Source organism: Lutjanus erythropterus, chromosome 11, assembly GCF_056507025.1.
Source record: "Lutjanus erythropterus isolate fLutEry1 chromosome 11, fLutEry1.hap2, whole genome shotgun sequence".
In the NCBI taxonomy this organism is placed as follows: domain Eukaryota; kingdom Metazoa; phylum Chordata; class Actinopteri; order Lutjaniformes; family Lutjanidae; genus Lutjanus; species Lutjanus erythropterus.
In genome coordinates, this window is record NC_139327.1 from 5,629,683 (window position 1) to 5,655,427 (window position 25,745).

At 37.0% G+C, this 25,745-nt stretch overlaps 1 protein-coding gene across 1 annotated transcript; it reads left to right on the forward strand.

Annotated features, from left to right (window-relative positions):
- Positions 1-833: 833 nt before the first annotated feature.
- Positions 834-22,956, forward strand: igsf5a (immunoglobulin superfamily, member 5a). The gene is made up of 9 exons (XM_084730903.1): positions 834-971; positions 2,503-2,584; positions 8,960-9,271; positions 13,444-13,734; positions 17,422-17,541; positions 19,220-19,244; positions 19,358-19,455; positions 19,566-19,630; positions 22,411-22,956. Exons 2-9 carry the CDS (start codon positions 2,518-2,520, stop codon positions 22,516-22,518), a joined length of 1,086 nt encoding a protein of 361 aa, XP_084587029.1. The 5' UTR covers positions 834-971; positions 2,503-2,517; the 3' UTR covers positions 22,519-22,956.
- Positions 22,957-25,745: the final 2,789 nt, after the last annotated feature.

Genomic DNA, 25,745 nt, shown 5'->3' on the forward strand with positions numbered 1-25,745 from the left:
TGGTCAAAGTTCGATATGTTGGTGCGGTGGTCTTCTGCATACCTTGGTTGTAACGAGTGGCTATTTGAGTTACTGTTGCCCTTCTATCATCTTGAACCAGTCTGGCCATTCTCCTCTGACCTCTGGCATCAACAAGACATTTTCGGCCAGACAACTGCCACTCACTGGATATTTTCTCTTTTTCGTAGATCAGCAGTTTCTGAAATACTCAGACCAGCCTGTCTGGCACCAACGACCATGCCACGTTCAAAGTCACTTAAATCACCTTTCTTCCAAATTCTGATGCTTGGTTTAAACTTCAGCAGGTTGACTTGACCATGTCTACATGCCTAAATATCCGGTGAATGTGTGTCTGCAGCTTGAACAGACAACTCACTAACTGTCATGAGACTCTGTTACTTACTTCAAACCAGCAAGAAAAGCACAGAAAAACAGAGAAAAACAAAAGTCTGAACTCTTTTTCTGCTCTTTTTAGATGCGTCTTTGTCTCTTTTTTCCTTCTGTCTTACTTTACTTGAGTTGACTGTTTATTCAGAACAATTACTGAAATAAGAATTCAGGTGAAGACGTGGAAATATTGTGGAAAACGTTTACAACAGAGCATAAAAGACAAAAAAAAAAAAGACAAGGATATTTCACCTTGAGTATCAGGCAATAAAAACAGGCTAACAAACTGACTGACTCACCAACAACGTAGCATGGAATTAATCTTGCGATAAGACACGAATACCTCACCTGTCCACAGTGCCAGCAGGTGGAAACCTCAGCCTCACACACACACGCCCACAGTGGAGTGGCTGTTAGGGACGTTATGACTGACTGTACACTGAGGTGATAAGGGCTGGGCTTCAGACCTGAACCTTGCTCCCTGTGAGAGTTTCACAGCCTCAGGTGGAGTCCTGCTGCTCACCTGCCGTTTCAGGAAATGAAGCTTGGATCCAGTGAGCACACCACAGCCGGAGCTCCACACAGTGAGTTTGTTGAACTGAACATGCTGTTACTTCTGAGGAATAATTTGTTACGATGAAGGCAGAGATCTGATCCAGTTTATGAGAGTTTGATATCAACAGGTAGAAATGCTATTCATGTGTGACGACACCATGTACCACGTTAAAACAGTGTTAAGGTAGTAACAAAAGTAAGTAAAAAATTGATTAATATGGGCTTTCCTAATTTTTGTGTATTTTGTGTTGATGAGTGATGGAACCAGTGGTGTAATGGTGCCTTGAGATGTGGGGATACTCTTAATTTATGCCCCATTTTTCTTTTAAAAGCAACCCGTCCAGCAACGGATAAACACCCTGAGTAACAGTCAGGCTTGGGTGGTAACAGATTACATGTAAAAGGATTACGTAATCTGGATACCAAAAAAGGTAACTGATTTCCATTAGAGTTAGTAGATAGTAGGTGAAGAATATGTAATCAGATTACAGATACATTTAGTAAAAATAGGGATTATTAGTAGGATGACAATTTTAAAATAAAGAACGATATACTATCATTCACAGTGCACACACAGCTGCTCTAATTGAATCTTTTAGCCTTTTCTTTTTTCTTTACTCCTCTCTGACTGAATATTTTACGGTTGTGGATAAAACAAGACATTTTGAGGAAGTCATCTTGGACTTTTGGACACGCTGATCAACATTTTTCACCATTTTTCTGACATTTTATAGACCAAAAAACAAATTGATTAATGGAGTAAGTGGCTGGCAGGTTAATCAATCAAATAAAATCAGTCCAAACATACATATATCTGTATTCTTCACATGTTTGGATCTATTTTTCATGTGACAAGATTGTGACAGGATTAATTAATCAATTCATTGTTTTGTTTTTAATTAAAAAAAAAAAGTCAAAATTCTCTCCATTCTCTTCCAGCTTCTTAAATGTGAATATTTTCTGGTTTCTTTACTCCTCTCTGACAGTTAACTAAATATTTTTGAGTCATGGACAAAACAAGACATTTGAGGACGTCATCTTGGACTTCGATCAACAATTTTCACCATTGTCTGACATTTCACGGACCAAACAACTAATCGATTAATTGATAAAATAATCACTGATTAATTAATGATGAAAATAATTGCTAGCTGCAGCCCTAAAAACATTTAATTACTAAACAGTTTCATCATATTTTATATTGAGGTAATCCAAAAGTAACGGAAAGTAATCAAGATTTCTCACTTTCCCCTGATGGTCTGAATAACTGACTAGATTTGTCATTAGTTGTGTAATTAATACATGAAATATTTTGTCAGTAAAAAGAGACCCATGGCTGCAGGTAGTAGATCAAACCACTGTGAGTCTCACTGTCAGTTTCACTGATATTACTCACCAGCATCAGATGAGTGATCGACCTCTTCCAGCTGTCATGCAGACCATGATGTATCTTACCAATATTGTTTCACTTTACAGACCGGATGCACGAGAGCCTTTTGTGAACATTTGAACAGTGAATTGTCTGCAAAATCTCACAGCTGTCTCTGTGTCATCTTTCAGGATAACACTACCAGCATGGCTGTTTCCTGGAAATCGTGGCCTAACCTCCTCTGCATCTGTTTATCACTGTGTGCAACTGCAGGTCAGGATTCATTTTTCAAATAGTTAGATAAGGTCTGTGTAAGCCTGCTGAACTGGACTGAATTTAGGAAAAATAAACAGTGAGAGTAAGTTTTTTTTCTGGGTTGCTGCACTTTTTTGTTCAAAATCTCTGAAGTATTCCTTTTTCCAACATAATGACTGTGACAATCAAATGTATATATTTAATTCCACATTTGCAGAGCCTTAACTGTAGTCATGTCATGTCATGCTAGCTTGTGGGGAAGAGGGGTAAAGAACGCTCCAAAGTTACATTGCTACAAAGCTGCATTTTGGTGAGGGGAAAACTGGTACTGACCTCTGACCTCAAATGAAAATTGGCTCTGTACCCAGAAATCTCCCCTTTACAGACACATCCACTTTATGCTAAAAATATTATATATAAATATTATAATTGTACTTTGTAACACGTTAGTCCCAACACTGAATAAATATAGTATCAACCCAAAAACTGCTGCAACAACTTCAGAGACATGATGGAGTATGTGACAGGCCATGATATACTTAAGTCAGAATGTTCTAAGTTCTTATACGATCTTAACATTCAAAATGTGAATAGAAGTCAGACCAAAACACAATGTTTGTTACAGATTTATGATAAGAGAAACTTGGCACAGAGTGCTGAGCTGCATCTCAAATTCATTTTCAAGGTCCCAGCTTTCAAATGATAAATAACACCTCGATGTGGCATTTACTGTGGAGCTGCTATCTCCCCCTAAAGATCCCCTGTCCCCCAAAAAAAAGACAAAATGGGTCTATGGTAGAGATGAGTGGAGTTGAAAAGACCTGTGAGATAAATTGTGTGATAGACGGACCAGCTTCAACTTTAATGGGGACTTTTAAGGGGAGATGAAATAGTTTAAATCCCTTATATCCTAGATGCTCAAACTGCAGTACAAGTATCACTGGTGGTACACAGTGGTGGACAGTAACGGAGTATTGTACTGAAGTACATTTTTTCAGTATCTGTACTTTACTTGAGTATTTGTTTTTTGTACACTTCAGACTTTCACTCCACTATATTTTAGGAAGGTTTTCGTTACTCTTTACTTTTAGTCTAAGCAGAGCTTTAAAGTCAGCTGTTGATGTTTTTTCTTTTCTAAAATGTGATTGGCCACACGCCGTGTTCCTCACAGAAGAAAACCAATCACAGTACCCGCATTCAACTGGGATGGATGTAAAAGTAGAAATACATCATCCAGACGCTCTGTAACAAGAACAAGCAAACTCTCCCTCTTTCATTCAAACTCAGTAATGATGACAGCAGGAGGAAGACTAAATTAAATCTCAAGATGTTATTATAATTAGAAAAATAATAATTCCAGGTAGATTTTAATGTTGGATTGTTTTCATTGGGGTGAAAAATATCACATAATTCATGTATATACTGCCTCTGAAGACAGAAATAAATCTCAGTTTTAACAGACTTAAAGAACTCCTCACAGTTGGCTTCAATCTAATTTAATGCAGTGATTTTAATACAGTTACATCAGAAAATGTTTTTGACTGAATTTCTATGTTGAAGTTTTTATAGGTGTTTCTATAGACTTTGTGTAACAGAGTGGTTCTACAAGCAGGTCAGTGCATCATTAACTGGTTTCAGAGTTACAAGCTTCTGTAAATGCATCATGAAAACAATACAGCATGTACTGATATTAACAAATGTACTTTGTAATTTCTTCTTATGAATACTTAAGTCCAACCAAAACATAATGTCTGTTACTGTGCTGAGCTGGATCTCAAATTCATTTTCACGGTCCTGGCTTTTAGATAATAAGTAACACCTCTATCTGGCTTAAACTGCTGTCCTGCTGTCTCCCCCTAATGGTCCTCTGTCCCCCATAAAAAAGACAAAAATTGTTCTGTGGAGTAGAAAAGACCTGTGAGGTAAATGGTGTGATTAAAGGACTAGTTTAAACTTTTAATGAGGACTTTTATGGAGAAAGTAAATATGTTTAAATCCTTTATATCCATTACTGATCAGAATCAGAATCAAAATTAGAATCAGAAATACTTTATTAATCCATGGAGGGCAAATTGCTCACATCACAGTTTCTCCCATTCAAGAATACAAAACATATAAGCATAGAGAAATGAAGAAACTACAAAAAATGTATAAAAATAAGAATATTCTACTTCGATATATAACAACAAAAATAGTGTAAAATAGTACTTTAATCTGTAGCAGTAAATGTGAGTATATACATATAGTATGTTATATATCTTGGAAAAATAGAAGAATTAGAAAAAAAATAAATATAATGGAATATATGGAAAGGAATATAATGTGTACCAGACTACAATATGTAACAGTGTAAATAAATAACACTGCTCTATGAGTTTTGCAGGTGTGTTATTGCACATTATTGTCATCTCAAGTCAGATTATTGCACAGAGTGAGTACTGCACCTTTGATAAATTGCATAAAAATTGCATGATATAAATGAATCAAGTGAACCAACAAATGTAAAATCCATGTTTGATTTCCAGAGTGCAGTGTTGAACATTTTGTCCACAACACTTGAATGATTTTTACATGACTTTGCATCAAGCCAGTTCAGCTCAACTCAACTCATCTTTTTTTATTGAACCTTTCATACACACATGCAGTCCAAAGTGCTTCACATAGGAAAATTAAAACAACAACAACAACCTGATGTGGGGGTGGAGCCAATCCCAGCTGACTCTGGGTACACCTTGGACACCTGACACATAGAGGCACACAATCACTCACGCTCACATTCACACCTACGGGCAATTAAGAGTTACCAATTAACCTAATATGCTGTATGACTGTGGGAGGAAGCGAGAGAACCCAGAGAGAACCCACACAGACACAAGGAGACCATGTAAACTCCTCACAGACAGGCCCTGCCTCAGCCACAAACTCCCCAGCCAGCTGGGGGATTCAAACTCAGAACCTTCTTGCTGTGAGGCAGCAGTACAAATCACCGCACAGCTGTGCTGGCAAAAAAAACACAAATAAATGAAATCCAATAAAAATGCAGGAATAAAAATTAAATAATTAAGAATTAAGTAAAAGGAACACAGAGAAATAGAAAAATGATTGAAGCTTAAAATACCAGGGTTATAACATCACTCCCAAATTAAAAATTAAAAGCCAGACTAAAAAGATAGGTCTTTACTTTCCTCTTAAAAATACAGAGAGAGCTTGCTGATCTAATGTCCAAAGGCAACGAGTTCAGGACCATAAAAACAGACAGAACTCTTGCCAGTACGCTTATGGGACACATAAGAAGCATTTAAAAGAAAAGCAGTGGAGGACCTCAGTGATCTGAATAGAACATAAAATGAAAGATCCCTGATGTATGGAGGAGTAAAGTCATTCAAAACTTTATAAACAAGTTAAAGAACTTTAAAATCAATTCTAAAAGAGACGGGTAGCCAGAATGGTGTTTTAAGAAGCTGAGTAATGTGATCAGCTTTCTTGGTTTTGGTTTAAACTCTGGCTGCAGCGTCCTTTATCCACTTTTTGGGGAGGCCAAAAAGCTGTGACTGTCAACTCAGGGAGATACTTTTAGAGTAATACTTTCCAAACCCTGCAGCAGGTCTGACAGGTTCCTCTTAATAGTTATTAATCATTACCCTCTGTGCTACCTTGAAGAAAAAAAGCTGAACCAAACCAAACTGTCATGAATCTAATCAGTTTCTAATCAGTCATTTTCATCAGAATGTCAACAGTCCTGCTCATTTCAGACACGTTTGACTGTTTGAGAAACAGTTTTCCTTCTGCTTACTCTCGGAGGATGAAGCAACAATAGCAAGACAACATCCAAGGGGACGTTCACGAACTCTGCCTCAACCTTAGAGCTCGACATGTGAAGGATCAGTTCAGATTAAAGTGCTGTTTGAGTTTCACTCTTGTCAAAACCCAACAAAACAAAACCTAATGTCTTTTGTGATACTTGCGTACCTTGAGCAAACTCAAACATGTCTCGAGCACTGATTTGAACAAAGAGCTTTATGTGCCTCCACAACACACAGGCCACTTTATTTTTTCACGTTGCATTCCATTGCATGATTTAATGTTGTCGTCACTTCACTTTTGCAGTGATGTGAACAGCAGCAGTGTGCCACCTATCACACAACAATCTGTAGTACCTAACTGACATTTATACTGTTACTGTTGCAGAAAATTATCTCATTTACATTGTTACTTTTTTGCACAGCTGATTAATAACTGTCACTTTCTCCGTCAAAGAAACTTTGCAAGTGGTCTGAGTTCCATTAATTTGCCTATATTAAAATACAAATAATTAGAATAAATTGTTATAATCAGTAAAATAATCAAAGTATTTAAGGAACATATAGTATGGGGACACCAGGAATGGTTCTAATGCTTTTTGTGTTTTATCACAGATTTCTTGTGTTACAGCTCTATTTGAAATAGCAATATTTCCTCTATTATTTTTGCACAATTAAAACAAAACACACAAAAATGACAATGATAACAAATAGCAGTAGAAGCAACCACTGCAGCTGCATCCACCAAAACAGAGGCAGTGCCAGGCTTGGAGAAGATGTGAGCAAAACAAAACCCACTGACACCTGCTGGAAATATTCTATTATTATACATATTACATGATGTTATATGCTTCTATATGCTTTCTGTTTTAGATTAGCTCATTTCCATCCTTTTACTGCCGGCTTTTATTATTTTCTGTGATGGTTCTCAGAGGGATTTTGTTAAGAATGTTAAAATAAATGTTTTCATAAAATACATTTAATCATTGGTTTCTACAATTTCTAAAATTCTAAAATTCTAAAAAAAATGTTCTAAAATTTGAATGAATCTCTCCCTACACAAAAATACTTCTGTGAATATGCAGTCATTATGGTTTACTGTATGCAATGGCATGCATGTTGATGAATAGATAATTAAACATTACAGAATGTACATTTTGGTGTGATTTGATCTTTTAAAAGATATCCTGACTGAATAAATGCTATAATCTCTCTTTATCATGCAAGATTATAGATTTGTAACTCAAACAAAATGACCACTAAAGGCAGTTAGTTTAAAAATTTTGACACTTCCAGTGTTACATTAATAATTAGCAATTCAATAATGCAGTAATTGTAGGCCTGTACTTATGTGCAGGTATATATCTATATTGTATATAAAATGTCAGCTCTCACCACAAATTTGCTGAATCTAAAGTGAAGCCATAGTATTAAATATATTCAAATTTCTTATATTTTGTTCCCCTAAAAAATCAAACAATTATTCCAGCGATTGAATGAACTTTACATGATCCACTTTCATTATTCCTTCTCTCAATTCAAATAAAATCACACAAAATAAATGGTAACTCTTTATTTAAAGAGCTGTGCATAAGACTGTCATTACACCTGTTATCTGAACACAGTCATGTCTGTATGAATGTTTATGATAACTGTCATTAAGTCATGAACACAGTGACTGATAACAGTGAACACAGTACCACAGCGTTTTTTTCTTGCTGGGTGGGTTTGGCTCCTGGCACCCCAGGGCTGAGTCAGCTAATTAGGAAGGCTAGTTCCATGGCTAACCAAGCTAACTAGCTTTAGCCATGGATAACAGCAAACATAGGGTAGCCTACTTTAGAAACATGTAAACTAGCAAACTGGTGTCTGTCCATCAGGTAGCTCTGTCAGCTAAAACAGTCATCTCACTGTCCTTATAACATTTAATGACATCTTTATGACAAATCAAAATGGTGCCACTTGTGTTAAAGTCCAGGAAATTATTAATGGCACTGTTACAAAAGCATGATAAAATGTAATGACATCTGTATGAGTCCAAAATGTACCACTTTACTTGAGGTCAAAGAAACCATTCATGAAACACTGACACGGCTAGTGTCAAAACCAACCAAGTCATGTTAAAACTTAAAGCTAAACAGTTTGTTTGAATCTGATAATGTCAAGTTGTCATAACAAAGACATTACTGGCCTAATTAATGTCAAGTTGCCATTATAAGGACATCTCAAACAATGTCAACTTTGCATTAAAAATGACACAATTGACCAAAGGAAGTTTAATTACAACAGTCATGAAGACAGGATGCCATGTTATGTTCATTACATTGTTATTACAGTGTAATGACAGTCTTATGCATACTCCTTCAAATAAGGTCTTACTAAATAAATAAAAGGTTTGATCATTTGTAAGGACTGATACTTGACTGATAAGTAAGACCTGAATCAAAATAAATGTATTCAGCTATATGTTTGTAGCACATAGCACAGTGGCAACTACACAACCTGTCAACGTAAAGAGGCCTGTGCCATCATAACAAGATTTCTTCTATGGCTCATCTCTCATTCCTGTCTGACATGTGTCTTTTATATTCAGTGGTGTCACAACATTTCCAGCTGGAGCCTCTGAATTCAACGGTGCTACAAGGCTCTAATGTGTCCTTCAACGCCACTGTGCAGGGAGCATGGCAGCAGATGACCTGGTCTAGAGAAGGGTTTCTGGTTGTCGTTGTCCGTTCCGACGGTACCATATCCCTAGCTGGAGCGATGTATTCTGCCAGATTCTGCTCCAGCGGCATCAGCTGTGTGGAGTTCTCCATGCACAATGTCAACCGCAGCGATGCTGGGAAGATCACCTGCGCTGTGCTGGGAGTGTTTGGAAGTAAGACAGTAGAGCTTCACGTACAAGGTGAGGTCATTAACATGTAGCTAGCTGCAGTTAAACTGTATGACTGTGAGCTGTTTGGTGTTTGGTATTTTAAGAGACACATGCTGCTTTGTAGTTGCTCTCTGACCTCACTGTGGATGCAGGGTGTCCATAAAGTCTCCTTACAATTTAACAAATTTATTACAAAAGCAAATGAATAGACAAATCTGTGAAAATTATTACAAAATGAAAAGTAGATATTGAAGTTTTTTGCCTGATTTAATACACCTCTATATGGGCACCATTAGTTGCACAAAGCACATCAAGACAGTACTCGATTTCTTGCCATGTGTGCTGCAGCATAGCCTCATCACTGGTGGCAATGGCATCAGTGATCTTTTGCTTCAGGTCGGTGATGTCCCTGGCAGCAGTACAGATGGACATTGTAGGAGAACTATGTAGGAGGCCATGAGAATGAATTGGCAGCTGTGTGTGCACTGTGCATGGTAGTATATTGTTCTGTATTTTAAAATTGTAATCCTACTAGTAATCACCATTTCTATCAAATGTATCTGTTATCTGATTACATCTTTTTTGATCTGTGACTGTAATGTAATTCAGTTACCTTTTCTTGTATCCATATTATGTAATCTCATTACATGTAATCAGTTACTCCCCAAGCCTGATAATATTGATGCCGAATTGTCAAGAAGACTGTAGACATGTGACACTTTTTTTTAAATCTTATTTCTCTAGAATATTATATTGTTTCAGATACTTATAGAACTGTTAAAATGATATATTTCTTCAAGGGAGTTTGGCATGATATTTTCCCCAGAGAGCGCAGGGAGCTTTAGTTTCATTCAAGATGAAAAATATGTGTATTTTATAAAGTTTTATCATGATTACAGAAACACAAACTAACTGCTAAAGTATGATAACTTTGTCTGACTGATGATAGTTAATAGTTTGAGTAAAGATCTGCTCTATCAGTACATTTTAACAGCAAGTATTACAGGAAGCACTACAGAAAATTGCAGTCGAATGTTTAATTTCCAGGCATTACCACTGACTGCCCCTATAACAACTTGGACACATTTTTGCACATTGACTGTACACAGTCTAACCAAATACTAGGTTTTCACTTTATCTTGTTTAACATCAGCTCAATATTTCTGCCTTCACTTAGTATAAGGGAGGTGTAATGACTGGCATATACTCTGGAGGGCAGCAGTGAGCTCCATTTGTCTTTTCAGCAGCCTCAGGCAGTAACACCTAATGACAAAGAAAAAGATGAGTGAGAAAAGCTTGTATACACACTTGTCATCCACTGCATGGTAGCATGATTCTAGATGAGATGCTTTGTTCTTGCAACTTGCAGCTCAGAGTATAACAACGTCCTGCTCAGGGAGAAAAACTGTTGCTTCTATGAAGAGAGAAGTAGTTCTGTTGGAGCGTGGACACCCTAATAAAACTTTAACCACCTATATCACAGAACTGGAATTCAAACAAATACACAGGTGTACAAAAAGACACGCATAACATAAGAAAAAACTTTTAAAATATATATTACAAAGGCAGACAGAAATCATTCAGAGTATGTGTCACTGATAAGAAATAAATTAATAAAGCCTGTGGATGTACTGTCCATTATATATTCAGTGCAGGGAAGATCAATCAAAGTTCTGAGAAAGAAAAATAGAGTTTTAGGACACTTGTGAGACAATTTTCACTGGTGGAGCTGTTTTTAAAAAAAAAAAAAAAAAAAAAAAACTTCTCTTTTGGAGAAAGCAAAAACAAAAAAACAGTTACACTGTAAAAACAAGAAAGTTGAGAAAACACACAAACTCAAAAACCTATTGCAGTCTCTTGCCCTGAAATTTTAAGTTGACTCAACTATTTTTTTTACAGTACAGTCCAATACTACGATATTATGGTAATATGTTAATATGTATATACACTTTATAAAACTCAGTCAGGTTTATTTAAAGGGACAGTTCACCCCAAATCCATGAGTAGATCCATGGTTCGTTCTGTGCACTGACATAGTTGTCAGCTGTTTGGTAGATAGACAATAGTTCCCACATGAAACTGCTTACAACTATTCATCAGTAGCTTTGGCGTCAACATCTGGATTAGACCTGAGCACACTCCCATCAACACTTGTCTCTGTGATACAGTGTTCCAATTAACCAGCCTCAAACAAAGGCCGTACACAGCAGTATAAAGTAAATCACTCTATATGCCTTCAACAGCTAAAGGTGACTGTAACCTGAAGCTAATCTCGCTGTGAAACATCTGGGCCCCAGCCTCTGTGAATGGATATTGATTACTAAACTGCTGGATCACTATCTCATTGTGCTGATCAGGACTTCCAAGATTACAAAACATGCATATAGCAAAACCTGCAGCCCAAGCTATTAAATCCACTTAATAGACCTGCCAGATGAGCACACTGACTGCTCCTCTGTGTGGGGACACTAATGAGGGACACTGTTCAACAGCAAACCAGAGAAAGTCCCTCATTAAAGGAATACAATTTATTTATTTCTTTTGAGAATGTCTCATTGGTTTACCTGATGGCAGGGATGCTGACAATAGAGTGAGAAGATATAACAGTAATAAAAAGTTGCTTTAAGTCTTATGATAGGTTGTATTGATTTATACAATGTAAAAATGCACTCTCATTTTCTTAATGTCGGTGGTATTTGTGGTTTCATCACAGGCTCATTCATCAGCTGTTTGGTTGCAGTGGGAGAAAAACATTGATACAGAATTAAATAGTATAGTGACATTTTGTGTGCCAATATTGTATGGATAAACACAAGTATTGTATCATACAAATGATGTATTGCAAATGTAAATGAAACTGTTTGGTACTGGAGTAATAAAACCAATTGCTTTTTCATTCCACTAGGTGGTGTTTTTTTTCTGATGATGTCAGCAGAAGTCATGATGAGCAGGACTGGTCAGACTGTCTGCTTGAAAAACTATCTTATTTGATAAAACAAATGTTGACAAAGTTTTCCTTCAGGACATAATCTGCAGATTAAAGGAGGAAACAGATGAGACTTCAGTGGGCTCAAAATCAGAATATCATTTATTTATTATAAGACGATTGTGAGAAATGTGATGATTGGATGAACCATCTGATTATCATGCCTAACACAGGCTAACTTCAAACAATCGGATCAAACTCTTGCAGAAGCAAGTTGGAAGAACATCTCTTCCACCAGGAAAATTTTTTAACTACAACATCCAAGAATATTTTTGTCTTATCTCTTAGCTGTTTATTATCATTTCTCAGTGTTAGATTGGAGCACTGAGGCTAATAACCTCATAGGGACACTAAATTAATTTTCAGCATTTCACCAGGAAAATAATTACATTTTTAGGATTTATTATTTTTGTGTATTATTTATTCACCCATTTGCTGTATATAGTTTTCTTGTGTATGCTTTTGTCTTTTTGAGTAGCATAAAGGGGATTACCACCTACATCTCATTACAAAACCCTGTGTTGTGAAAGGATCCATAAAGTAAATTAAACATTAAAAAATAAAGTAAGCTGCATACAAAAAGAAAACAATACATATTTTAAAATACTCATCAAACAGTTGGTTCAAACTATAGTTCTGCCTTTTACTGACAGGTAGCCAATCATGCTTGAGGATAATGAGATGGCGCTTGGGGCGGCCAATCAGATTTCACCAATTTACCACTACCACACCACAGATTTAACTATTTTTGAAAGTGCCTGCCCTTTTTCCAAACAGTTTCTAAAGACGACCTCCTAGATGGTTCTGTGTAACAAACAACATGAGGTGTATGAGGTTAGAGCTCTATGGCAGTGAGGAATAAGCTACGTATGTCAGGCTTCAGATGCACACAGTTTGTTAGTCGGATCACTTCATTGTTGGTGATTATAGGAACTGCTGGCAGTACAAAAAATATAGAATATCTTTAGACTTGCTGCTAGTCTAAGCTTCACATCATTTAAGATTTTTTTTTTAACTTTCAATATGAAATTTGTCCTATTTTTCAGCCATTTACTATTATTTCCCAGTTTTAGCTTGGAGCATTGAGGCCAGTAACATAATGAGGACACTGCATGCTTTCATTACTCAGTGACTAAGCTGAACACTGGGTCACAAACCTAAAAACGTGCTGTATTCACAACATAACCTCTCCTCTGTCTCCATCTTTCCCTGTCAGAGAGTGGTACGGTCAACATCGTGGGAGGGAACGTGACGGTGGAGCAGGACCAGCAGGTGGAGTTCCAGTGTGTGACATCTGCCTGGTTCCCTGCACCCACCATCAGCTGGACCCGCAACAGTGAAGCTGTGAACAGCAGCCTCTACAACACCACCGACGTGCCTGATGGGGATACCTTCAACTCCACCAGTGTCCTGAAGTTCCAGGCAGTCGGCGACACCACGGTGGAGTGTCTGGCCAATGTGTCGAAACTACCAAACCCACTGTCCAGCTCTGTCTTCTTGGTGGTTGGTGAGGGGATCACTACTTTTTTCTCTCAGTGTGTCTTGTTTTGGTGCTTAGTTAGTTGCGATGCTGTAGGGCAGAGGTCTGCAGTCTGTGGTTCCAGGACCACGTGAAGCTCTTCAGCCCCTCTGCAGTAGCTCTCTGTGACTTTGGCAAAAAATAATATGGAAATTAATAATTGTAATATATTTGTTATTATTTAATCGTTATTATTCTTATTCTTATTATTCTTCTTCTTATTATTATTATTATTCAATATTTCTTTAACATTTTACTTTTTGTTTTGTCATTGTTGTAGGTGAATGAAAGAGTTGAGACAACTCAAAATTTCAAGGCAACAAAATACAAAATGGAGTGAGTTTTTAGTCCAACTCAAACTCTTAAGTTTTGAAAACGTTTTACCAACTATTTATCTTTTGTTGAGATAATTAGCTTTTCTTCTTTAGATGTAATTGAAGCTTTGAGTTTTAGAACCCTCCTCAGAATTCAAGTGATTCAAGTGAACATGAATGATGTTGAAAATTTTGAAATACATTTTTTTTGAATTTCTAACTGAGGTGGAAGTAACTAATTACAAACACTTAAATTACTGTAATTAAGTCGTTTTTTGGGAAGTCTGTGCTTTTACTCATACTTAAGTATGAATCTACTTAGTTACTTTCAAAATCATAGTTGATTACTGAGTATAATTTGAATTCATATCCAAACCTTTGATCTGCATTTTAGTAGCCAATCAGGTGATCTGATCACAAATGGACCAATGAAAACTAGGACATGTGGATGAAGAACAAAATAAAAGTGGCAGCACACATTTGGAGCAAGGATGTTATTCATTAATCATTTAATTCCTGTTAAGAATTTAACCAATTCAAAATGTATTCATGGATATTTAATCAATAGACATGGTGGTAATTTGCACCTCATTTGAGATTGTTTTGTCTGATGGAGCCATTTGTTGAAAATTAGGGAAAAAATGTGTTTTGTATCTTATAAATTATTAATGATTAATCAATTATAAGCGTTTTGGTTCAGGAAAATGTACAAAATATGCAACTCTACTTTGGAGAGCTGACTGTGACATCAACGGTTAAAGGTAATTAATACTCTGAGTAGTTTTTGCAATTAATAGTTTGTACTTTTACATAAGTATTTTTCTAACATCAGTACTTTTGCTTGTAATTAAGTATTATTTTAGTTGTGTAACAGTACTTGTACTTGAGTACAGATTTTCAGTACTCTTTCCACCACTAGTTTCTAAAACTCAAAGATTTAAGTTGATTTAAAGGAAAAGCTTTAAATGATGTCAATTAAAGATTATAGGTCAGCAAAAAATTTCAAAACATAAGAGTTTGAGTATGTTGCCTTAAAAATTTGAGTTGTCTCAAATGTGATATTTTTTTAACAGTCTACTGTGATTCTTACATTTGCCCACTGTAAAAAAAAATAAAGCTTATATACCAAATTTTTAAAAAAGTTTTAATATTTCGTCAACTGAAATGTGCGTCATAGTCTGCATCTATGGCTCGGTGCCTTTTCCACTAAATTTTGACAGTGGCCAGTCATTTTGAGTCTCCGTAAGCGTCAAGGCAATGAGAGAATGCTATAGTTGTGGCTCCAGACAGATTTCTTTTCGTTTTTTGGCTATAATTGGCACTTTTGATCATAAAGGTTGCAGACCCCTGCCACAGGGGCTCTCTGAGGCTGGACTTAGACCAGGGTTTTTATTTTAAACACAAACGGAAAATAAGCAGTGAAACACACCAAAAATGTGAACCTGCTGATGGTGTTAGCTCACAAGTCAGCAGATAAGAGATAAGATTTCATCCTCTGTGCACCATGAATATCTGTACCAAATGTCATGGCAGTTGAGATATTTCCAACACCTAAAAGACAGAACAAGTTGTTTTCCAGTGAATCCTAAAACCACATATATGACCCTTGGAGAGCACCAACAATAAGTGTACCCGATCCTTGTCATCACATGGTTAACATTATGAATTGGCCACACTTTGGTTAGATTTATGCTTCAAAACTACTTGCTTAGGTTCAGAAAAACGATACTTTTGGTTTAAATAGGTCAACCGTCAATTTACCATCAATTCATTATCATGGCCTCTTGTGAAAAAAAAGTTTTCACTGGGTGGAAACAACAAACATAAAACACTTAGCTGCAATGATTCATCTATTGTTAATCTACTATTAAATTAATATGTGTTTTGATAATTGATTAATGATTGTGAGTCATTTTTTTTATTTATTAAAAACCCCACAAAATTCTCTGATTTCAGCTTCTTAAATGTGAATATTTTCTGCTTTCTTTACTCCTCTCTGACAGTAAACTGAACAGTTTTGAGTTGCAGTCAAAACAAAACATTTCAGGATGTCATCTTTTACCATTTTCTGACATCTCATGGACCAAACAACTAATTGATTAATGGAGAAAATGGTCAACAAACTTTTTGATAATGAAATTAATTGTTTATTAAAAAAAAGTCAAAATTCTCTGATTTCAGCTTCTTAAATGTGAATATTTTCTGCTTTCTTTACTCCTCTCTGACACTAAACTGAATATTTTTGAGCTGTGGACAAAACAAAACATTTAAGGACGTCATCTTGGGGAAAACTGATCAACAATTTTTTACCATTTTTTGGACATTTTATGGACAACTAATCAGTTAATTGAGAAAATAATCAACCAATTAATCGATTATGAAAATAATTTTTAGTTACAACCCTATAAACACCATATTAGGCTAAACAATTTCACCATATTTTATATTGAGGTAATCCAAAAGTAACGGAAAGTAATCAAGTTATATACTATACTTTAATATTGTGATACTTGGATTACATTACATTACATTTTAAACAGGTAATTAGTAACTGTAAAGTAACCCTCCCAACCCTGAATATTATTCTCTGAATACTGACAACACATTTCTGTTGTTTGCCTGATCTACAGAAGGATGATCTTTGATACCTCTCAGTTGTGTTAATGTACATGTAATGTACAGTCCATGTATAGACCCTCTGATATTAACATATGACCTGTGTAATGGCTGAATAATCTGATAAAACCAGGTCTTAATTGAATAAAAAACCCATTTAACACATGCTGTATAGAATTACATTAACAGCAGCAACACTGAGTGTAGGGTTTCAACCGGGACCTGCACACACGCATAACATGAGAGTCCTGCAGCAATCTGCATTTTAGAGGAGAGAGAGAAAACAAATTTGAATGTGTATGAAACATGTTTTATTTGTACACAGTGTGGATGGGAGACATGCAGTATGTTAATGATAAGGGTTTGTGTGGTGGATGAGAGGAAGCTTTGGATAAGAAGCACCAGCAGTTTCTGCAACCGCAAGGCGCAAACCGCAGTATGGCCCCTGTGAGATATGTCAGAATAAATGTGTTTTTCTCTCTCATTAGCATCCTCTATTCAGACTGTAATGACGGTGTAATGATCCTTCACCACAAATCCACATTTAAATAAATGTATTAGAGAAAATAGAAATATAAATGTATGTGTGGCACAGGCTTTTCAGTGCTTTGTGTGCACTTGCAGTGCTTTCATAATTCTAAGGTGAATATTGTGTTTCTTTCTTCCTGTTTTCAGTGTTTTTAATTTAACAGTTTAATCTTACAATAATAAGCTCTCTTAATTCTGTTCTTCCTTCCTACATCAGTCCCCAAGCCTCCTGACTGGACCGTGCTGATAGCTGTGGTCTGCTCCATTGGAGGTTTTGCTCTGCTGGTTTTGCTCATCATCGGAATCATCTACTGCTACAAACACAGGAAGGAAAAACGTAAGGCTCTCGTTATATCAGGCAAACACAACTTATTCTGTGCTACTGTGTGTCCAGAACCACAAATGTCTGAAGGGCTGTAGGCTGGGCATAGCTGCTAATCATAAGTATAGCACCACCCCTTCGATTAACGGGATTGGTTCCTTAGGTTTATGACATCATATACCCAGTCTGACTGAATCTGTTTTTTTGAGACTGCCCTTTCTCACTGCTGTTTCAAAGCAATTGCTACCATGATTAGTGAGCAAACAGAGGAGAAGCCAGTGAAGCTACTTGGTGGTAGAGGTGGGGCTCGGGTGTGTGGTGAGGGTGAAGGTGTTTGAACTTATTTTGCAAAAAAACATATCAGACACAATATATTACTTCCTGCAGAACATTATATATTGTTTAAAACATGACAGAAGGTGGACTTTAAAGTGAAATAGTTACATGATGCTTTAAAGATTAATTTATAGTTTATTCTCACTCTATTTTAAAGTACTGAAATCAAACCACTGAGATACAGTTCTCAACATACACTGCCTGACCAAAAAAACCAAAATCACACACTCTAATATTTCATTGGACCGCCTTTAGCTTTGATTACGGCACACATTCACCAGGGCATCATTTCAATAAGCTTATGCGGTGTCACAACATTTATTTCTGTCCAGAGTTGCATTGATTTTTGTGTGTAAAGTGTAAAGTCTTCTCCAGCACATCTCAAAGATTCTCAGTGGGGTTCAGGTCTGGACTCTGTGGTGGACAATCCATGTGTGAAAATGATGTCTCATGCTCCCTGAACATCTCTTTCACAATCTGAGCCCCATGAATCCTGACATTGTCATCTTGGAATCTGTCCGTGTCATCAGGGAAGAAGAAAACCTGTTCATTCAGTATATTCATAGTGAACTGACCTCATAACGTTTCTGAACCTCGACCTGAACAACTGAAGCAACCTCAGATCATAACACTGCCCCCACAGGCTTGTACAGTAGACACTAGGCATGATGGGAGCATCACTTCATCTGCCTCTCTTCTTACCCTGATGCCCCCATCACTCTGGAACAGGGTAACTCTGGACTCAGAGTTTTTCCATTGATCCACAGTCCAATCTTTATGCTCTGTAGCAAACTGACACCTTTTTTCTGACTATCCTCACTGATAAGTGGTTTTCTTAAGGCGACACAGATGTTTAGTTCCAATCCCTTGACTTCTCTTCACACTGTGTGTGGAAATGTTCTTACTTTCACTATTAAACACAGCCGTGAGTTCTACTATTGATTTTTTATTATTTGATTTCACCAAACATTTAAGTGATCTCTGATCACCATCATTCAAGATTTTTTTCTGACCACATTTCTTCCTTGAAGTTGATGGTTCTCCACTATCCTTCCAGGTTTTAATAATGTGTTGGACAGTTCTTAACACAGTTTTAGTAGTTTCATCAGTCTCCTTAGTTGTTTTCTTTGCTTGATGCAGAACAATAATTTGAGCCTTCTGAAACAGAGTAACATCTTTTCCTCGACCACAGGATATGTCTTCTGACATGGTTGTTTCAGAAATGAGAAGCTGCTCACTGCATCAGTTCAATAACTTGTTTCCAGCTGAAACATATTAATCACTGCAGTAATTATCCAGTGGAAGTGTATATTTACATCACATTAACTGATTTGTCTAATCTTGCAATCCTCTCCAGAACGTAGCTACCAAGATGAAATGAGGTAAGAAATGAGTATTTTATTACTACCTGACTTTTTACCTCTACAACAGCACTTGCTTCTGCCTGTTTCTACACAAAGTAAAATTCTCTGTTGTCGTTCATGTTTGTGTGTAGCAGGAGAGTGAGGACGCAGAGCGAGGTCAGTGGTGTCAATACGCCTGGAAAGAGACAGGGTCAGATGAACGCAGGATACGTGCCGGATGGTCAAACAAGTAAGACTGATGAGGACATGTACATAAACACACACAAACTTTAAACGAAAGTCTTTATCACTGTTTATTACCATGCTAGGTATTATCTGAACTCCTCTCTCTGATCACAGGCGTCGCTCCAAGTGAAATCACTGACAGCGGCTTTTCTCAGGCAAACGGTTCCCATGTTTTTGAGGTAGGATTTTGATGTTGTTCAGCAGTACACAATGATAAGCAGCAGAAAATGTGGGTCACATGGGGAAGAATAAAGGAGATATTATGTATGATGGCCGCAACATTGGAGGGGAGTGAACGAAGAGCATAAAGTATACTGTCCTCCAACTCTGTCATTGTTTTTGACTGGTAAGAAGTGATTTAAGACATATTAGGGAATGTTTTATGTGGCAGTAAGCATAATTTGGCTTTTCAACAGAGTATGTTTGAGCTCAGATGGTAAATAATCTAGGACAGGGTTTTAAGAAATGACCCCTCATTATCCCTAAAGACTGCACTTCTCTTTGTGTTAGGCGGGACACTGAAAACCTCCCTGTACCACACTGTGGGCATCTTCTCATTTTACTGAGGGGACAGTAGTCTGTGTGTTTTTTTTTTTTGGAGAGCAGAGAAACGCCTCTGTTCTTTAAACCCACAAATGAAACTGAAGCTTCATCGTCTCAGCTTTGTGTTTATTATGTTCTTCTAAACTGGAAATATTTCACATAAGACGTTATTATCATGCACATACACACAAATGTCAAACTTATTACACAAAACCAATATGATTTAGCCCCTGAATGTTTACACTCATTATGAAATAATTGTAGGGGAAGTTGGGGACAGTTGCAACACTTTTTGCATTTCTCTCTGGACTAGACCAACCAAATCTGTCTGCTAATTACCCATATCATATTCAAGGATGATGATATATGACATGTTGTTCACAATGATTATTTGAATGGAAAAAGGACAGATCTTGCAACTGACTCCAACCCTGGGGACAGTTGCAACACATCAGAGGACGGTTGCAACACATCAGGGGATGGTTGGTTAATTGGTTAAATTTCACTAATCAACTTTAGCATCATATTATGAAACTATCCCTTGTTTCAAAAAAATAGTACCATTAAATTATTTGGTAAATTAATTATTATATTATAAATTAATTAAATTAATACAGTTATTGAGACTGTAGATCATAGGTCTAACTTGAGTCAATGTGCAGATGTTACAGATGAACATTGGTTTTTGGGTGCACTATCCTATTATGTGCCCCAATATGATTAATTTATGAAAAATACCATTGCGTGGTCTGCTTTGATATGGCTGCTTAGCTTGGGGACAGGTGCTACAATGTGTTGCAACTGTCCCAACCTTATCAGCCATGACAGAACACCTTGTGCTGACTGGACACATTGACCTAAACACACGCTAAACATGTCACTTAGAAGTTAACAATTTTTGAAAGTTTTGGTTAATTCATAAAAATGGTCATACATCCCCATATTTTTTTCCCAATAAATGCAGCAGCACATGTTAATGTGTTGCCTGTCTCCTTGGTGGGGACCAGTGGGGACTGGTGGGTCTAACTGAGTGTGTGCAGAATGTGGATCATCATCCCTCAAAGCCCAGGGGTCTGCAACCTTTATGATCTAAAGAGCCATTTTAGGCATTTCAGGAGCTGCATCTATTAAAGTCTTTCTTTTCTCTGAAGACTTTTAGATGTAAGCTATGACACACATTTTAGTTGCTGAAATTATTAAAACACTTTTTTTTAAATTTTGTGTATAGGCTATGCATTTTTGCAGTTGGCAAATGTAAGAATCACTTTACACTGTAAAAACAACAAATAGAAGACTCAAAATTTCAAGGCAGCATACAGCAACAGATTTTTGTGCATTTAGCCCAACTCAAATTTAAATTTGGTCACACTGAACACACTTTCACTTGAGTGAATTGACTCTAAAATTTTCTAAATACAATTTTTTGGGGTTTCTTAAACTCAAAGATTTCAGTTTATCTAAAGAAAAAAAAAGTTAATTATCTCAACAGAAGATTAGAGTTTGAGTTGGGCTCAAAACTTTTGCAGTATGTTGCCTTGAATTTTTTAAAAAGCTTTTTTCAACTTTTTCCATAGACTCACACCAATGATAAATGAAAATTAAAATGTTTAAAAAAAAAAAAAACTTTTTGCAAAGGTCACAGGGAGCCACCAGAGAGGGGCTAAGGAGCCACGTATGTCTCCGGAGCCGCAGGTTGCAGTCCCCCACTCCAGCATATTCCTTATTGAAGAAATAAGACTCGTTGCAACTGCCCCCTGTTGCAACCATCCCCAGTCTACCCTAGCACGTGTCATACAGTGTCGAAATCAGACAACATTTTGTTAATACCTGTGAAGGAATGCCTGCACTGTCCCACACTGCACCCACACTGTCATACTCCAGACACAGTCCTCAGTAAACAGTTGGCACACAGTGTTCATTCTCGCACAGAGAAACAAGCAAGTATAAATCAAAAAGTTATGCTGCATGCTCCTACATGTCTTTAGAAAACATGAGGTGGTGATTTATACAGATCACTTTGTGTGGCTCTTACAAATGAAATGAAGAAATTACCAGCCTGTGAATTTATTATCTTTAATCACAAAGATGCTAATCATTGTATGTGTCATTAATCAGGCGTGCTACATGTGGATAATTCATTGCTTGATCGTTGAGCTAATTTACGTAAAGGATGAGGTGCCTCTAAAACAAATATATTATTCAGGTCCACAATTACAGCCCAGTAATTCCAAGATGATTGCCTCTTCAGTAGAGCAATAAAGTGACAGAGCTTATGTATTATATAAACTTTGTTTTGCAGTAGCGAGGAAGGAAAGGCTTGTGAAATATGTGTGGTTTAACTGCAAATCTGAGCTTTCTTTGAGAAGCAAATTAGATACATCATTTATGTTGATTTTGCTTTACTTCTAATTTTTAGATGCCAGATGTTGTGAACAGTAACCAGACAGAAAATGACTACAAAAGTGCTTACAACACTGTGGATGAATCAGGCTTCAGGAAACACAGACATGTCACCATAGTGTAAGTACGGACAGCAAGGGGCGCAAGGGGAGGAAGAAGTCTGCAAATGTCCATGAGTTTTTGGTGAAAGTTGCAGAGCATCTCGAAGCCTTCCTTTGGATTCTGAAGACTGGAGAACTGTGGGAAGAAGGACTGAATCTGCCCAGAGCAAAGAGCAACGTGCTGCAGTAACGCCAAGGCTGCTGGCAGAGGAGACTTTTACTGGACATGAGTTTCACTGCCTGTATGAAGCTCTTCCAGCAGAATATAAATTTAAGAAATCCCTAGGAAATATATTGAGATTGCAAAACTATGACAGCATATTGGTGCCATGCCAGAAAAAAAAAACAGATGAATATCACATAGGGATGTAACAATATATTGAATACCGTGATATTGCAGTAAAAAACAAAACTCAATTCTGTACTGTACTGTGATATTCCATATTCAAGTGTTCATTGCCACAGTTTCTTGCCCATGCGTAGCACATGGCTGGCTAAAAAAGGAAAAACAAATTTTCTATTAAAACACACACACACACACACACACACACACACACACACACACACACACACACACACACACACACACACACACACACATCAGATCTATTATATAATAAATGTTTTTTAAGATCACGATTTTGTATTTGTATTTTTGGTTTTATTACATCACTAGTATATCACTATAATGTGAAAACTGTTCTAACACTTTTCTTATTATAACAATATACTAGTTATCTTGTTATAACATGAAATGTTTCACATTAAAACATGAAAACTTTTCAAAACAATGTACTACTACTATCTTTTTATAACATGAAACATTTCATGTTATACGGTGTTATTACACAGCTTTGTTAAATTCTTGATTCTGTTTAGGCAATTACAGCATTCTAAGGTCTGTTATTTCTGTTTAACAGATAATTGCTATGGACGCACTTCTGATCATAGACTCTGGAAGAGCAATAAAACATTTTTAAATGAATATTTTGTCTCAAATGATTTTTTAAAAGTGAGTAGTCATGTAAGAAGCAGGCTAATGTACAGTGAGCAGGTCATTATTGTGAAATAAATCCAAACAGAATGATGCAGGACTTGAATCATCAAGGGGTTTATTTGACTATAACAACCTGCTCACTGTACATTATCCTGCTTATTACACGGTTACTTCCCAAAAAATATATATATTTATATTTGGCGTACATTTTTATGACACAAAATATTCATTTTAAAAAGATTTTAGTGATTTAACAATGATTTTATTGTTCCTCCAGAGTCTATGATGAGAACTGTGTCCATAGCAATGACATGGTCTTCATAACAACAGTCTGTTGTACATAGCAACAGCCTGTTATACAGACATAATGCAGTAAGTGACCATAACTTATTGTTATAACAATAGAAGTTATCAAATATAAATACCGTTATAACAACAAATGTTTCTTGTTATAATGTGATAAATTTAAAAGTCATAATAATGTGAAAATATCTTTTCATGTTATAACATGATAGTGACCTGTCTTTCATTTTCAGGCGTGGCAACAACACACTGCCACACAAAACATTGTGTTATTTATGAATGTGTGAAATAAAAGTGCAACACTAAGAACTTAATGTATTTGCCGTAGGAGCATCCTCACAGACCAGCTGAGCACAATAAACAACTTAATGATGTACAATATTCAATTTTATTAAATGTTTTTCTATTTTATACTAAGCAATATATTTTTATTGAGATGTTCTGTAATTTAGATATTTGGACCATCTTAAACTTCCTTTGTTCTCCTGTAAATACGACGTTGCAGAGGCATGTCAACCAAGACAGCCCTACAACATCCAGAGACTTGAGGTACTCAGGGCGGATCTCATCCACCCCCGATGCCTTGCCACCGAGGAGCTTCCAAAAAGTCTGGTAAAGTTACTTCAGCTAGTAAGCTAGTGTTAGTTAGCCAGACATGCTAACTTTCACAGTTTGTTTTATGTTTGTGAGACAACAGAAAAGATGCCACCATCCAGACTCATGAAATGCTGAGTATCATTCTTCTCACAGCCTCCTGCACACCTTCAACATGGAGAGAAATAGAAAGCTTGACAGCTCTAGTTACAGTTGCTAAGCTATGATTGGACAGTTGCTGTAGGAGGTGGGGCTTAGTGAAGGGTCAGTTTGCTGCATTGCATTCAAATTACAAAGACAGTGTCTTTGAAAATACTTCAGTAAGTTCATGTGCAGCAGCTGATTTACAGCAGATTGTGAATAAATGTAATGAAGTAAAAAAAAAAAAAGATATGGTTTTTGCCTCTGAAATGTGGTGGAGAAGAACAATCAGAAAAGTATTGTACTTGAGTAATGTGTGCAGGTGTGCGACTTACTCTCTGAGGGTTTGGGGTAGTACTTCCTGAAGGCCTTATCTTTTGGGATGTTGGGGTAGAGGAAGCAGAGCGGGTTCTCAGGGATGTTTTCGGCGGCCATCACCGTGTAGGTACAGATGATGTCGGGCAGGGAGACGGCGATCAGCTCCTTCTTTGTGTACGACTCCACAGAGTGGAGGACAGGCTTGTCTGGGTGGAAAAATTCAAAACTTGGCTCTGCTTTTGGATGCTCTACTGAAAGAAATGTCAATAGAAAAACAGGAAGTACAATTCATTTCACAATATTTTACTTTTCCAAATGTGTTGAGTTTTCCAAATCAAAATGAGTAATCCTTATTATAAGCTGACATGAGTGACTGATGGTGTGCTCACCGTGGACATTGTGTTGTCTCTGTCTCTGCTGCTCTCACTGAACCTGAGCAGGAAGGTCCCAGGACACTTGTCTCTCAGCAGAGTCTTCTCCCTCTCCTTGCTGATGAAGCCCATGATGGAGCTGCACACAGATGACAAAGACATTCACAAATCCACTCCAGACCTCTCAGAAATGGTCACCACTGTGGCACCCATAAACAGCTGAAAGTGTCCTGAAATACTGGAAAGAATGGTTAGACAGAAAGACGTGGCTTGACTCTGCTGAATCCTCTGCTGTTATATTTATTCACAATTTTCAATCACAACACATTCATCTTATACTGTTCACATTTGTCCTTTAACTAGTATTTACTACTACTGCACATGGCTGGGCACCAGCCACCAGGCGCTCGCTGTTGGGCCTCCCTTCCAGGCCTGGCTCCAGATGTGGGCCCCGGGCTTCCTCCAGGCAGGGTCACTGCTCTCCTTCCTTGGTTTCCATGGGGTCTTTGGACCATTCTTAGTCTGG

Coding starts and splice junctions, on each gene's coding strand:
- igsf5a (XM_084730903.1), top strand. CDS start 2,518: ATGGCTGTTTCCTGGAAATCGTGGCCTAACCTCCTCTGCATCTGTTTA. Junction 9,272..13,443: donor AGTAGAGCTTCACGTACAAG/GTGAGGTCATTA, acceptor TTTCCCTGTCAG/AGAGTGGTACGGTCAACATC. Junction 13,735..17,421: donor CTCTGTCTTCTTGGTGGTTG/GTGAGGGGATCA, acceptor TTCCTACATCAG/TCCCCAAGCCTCCTGACTGG.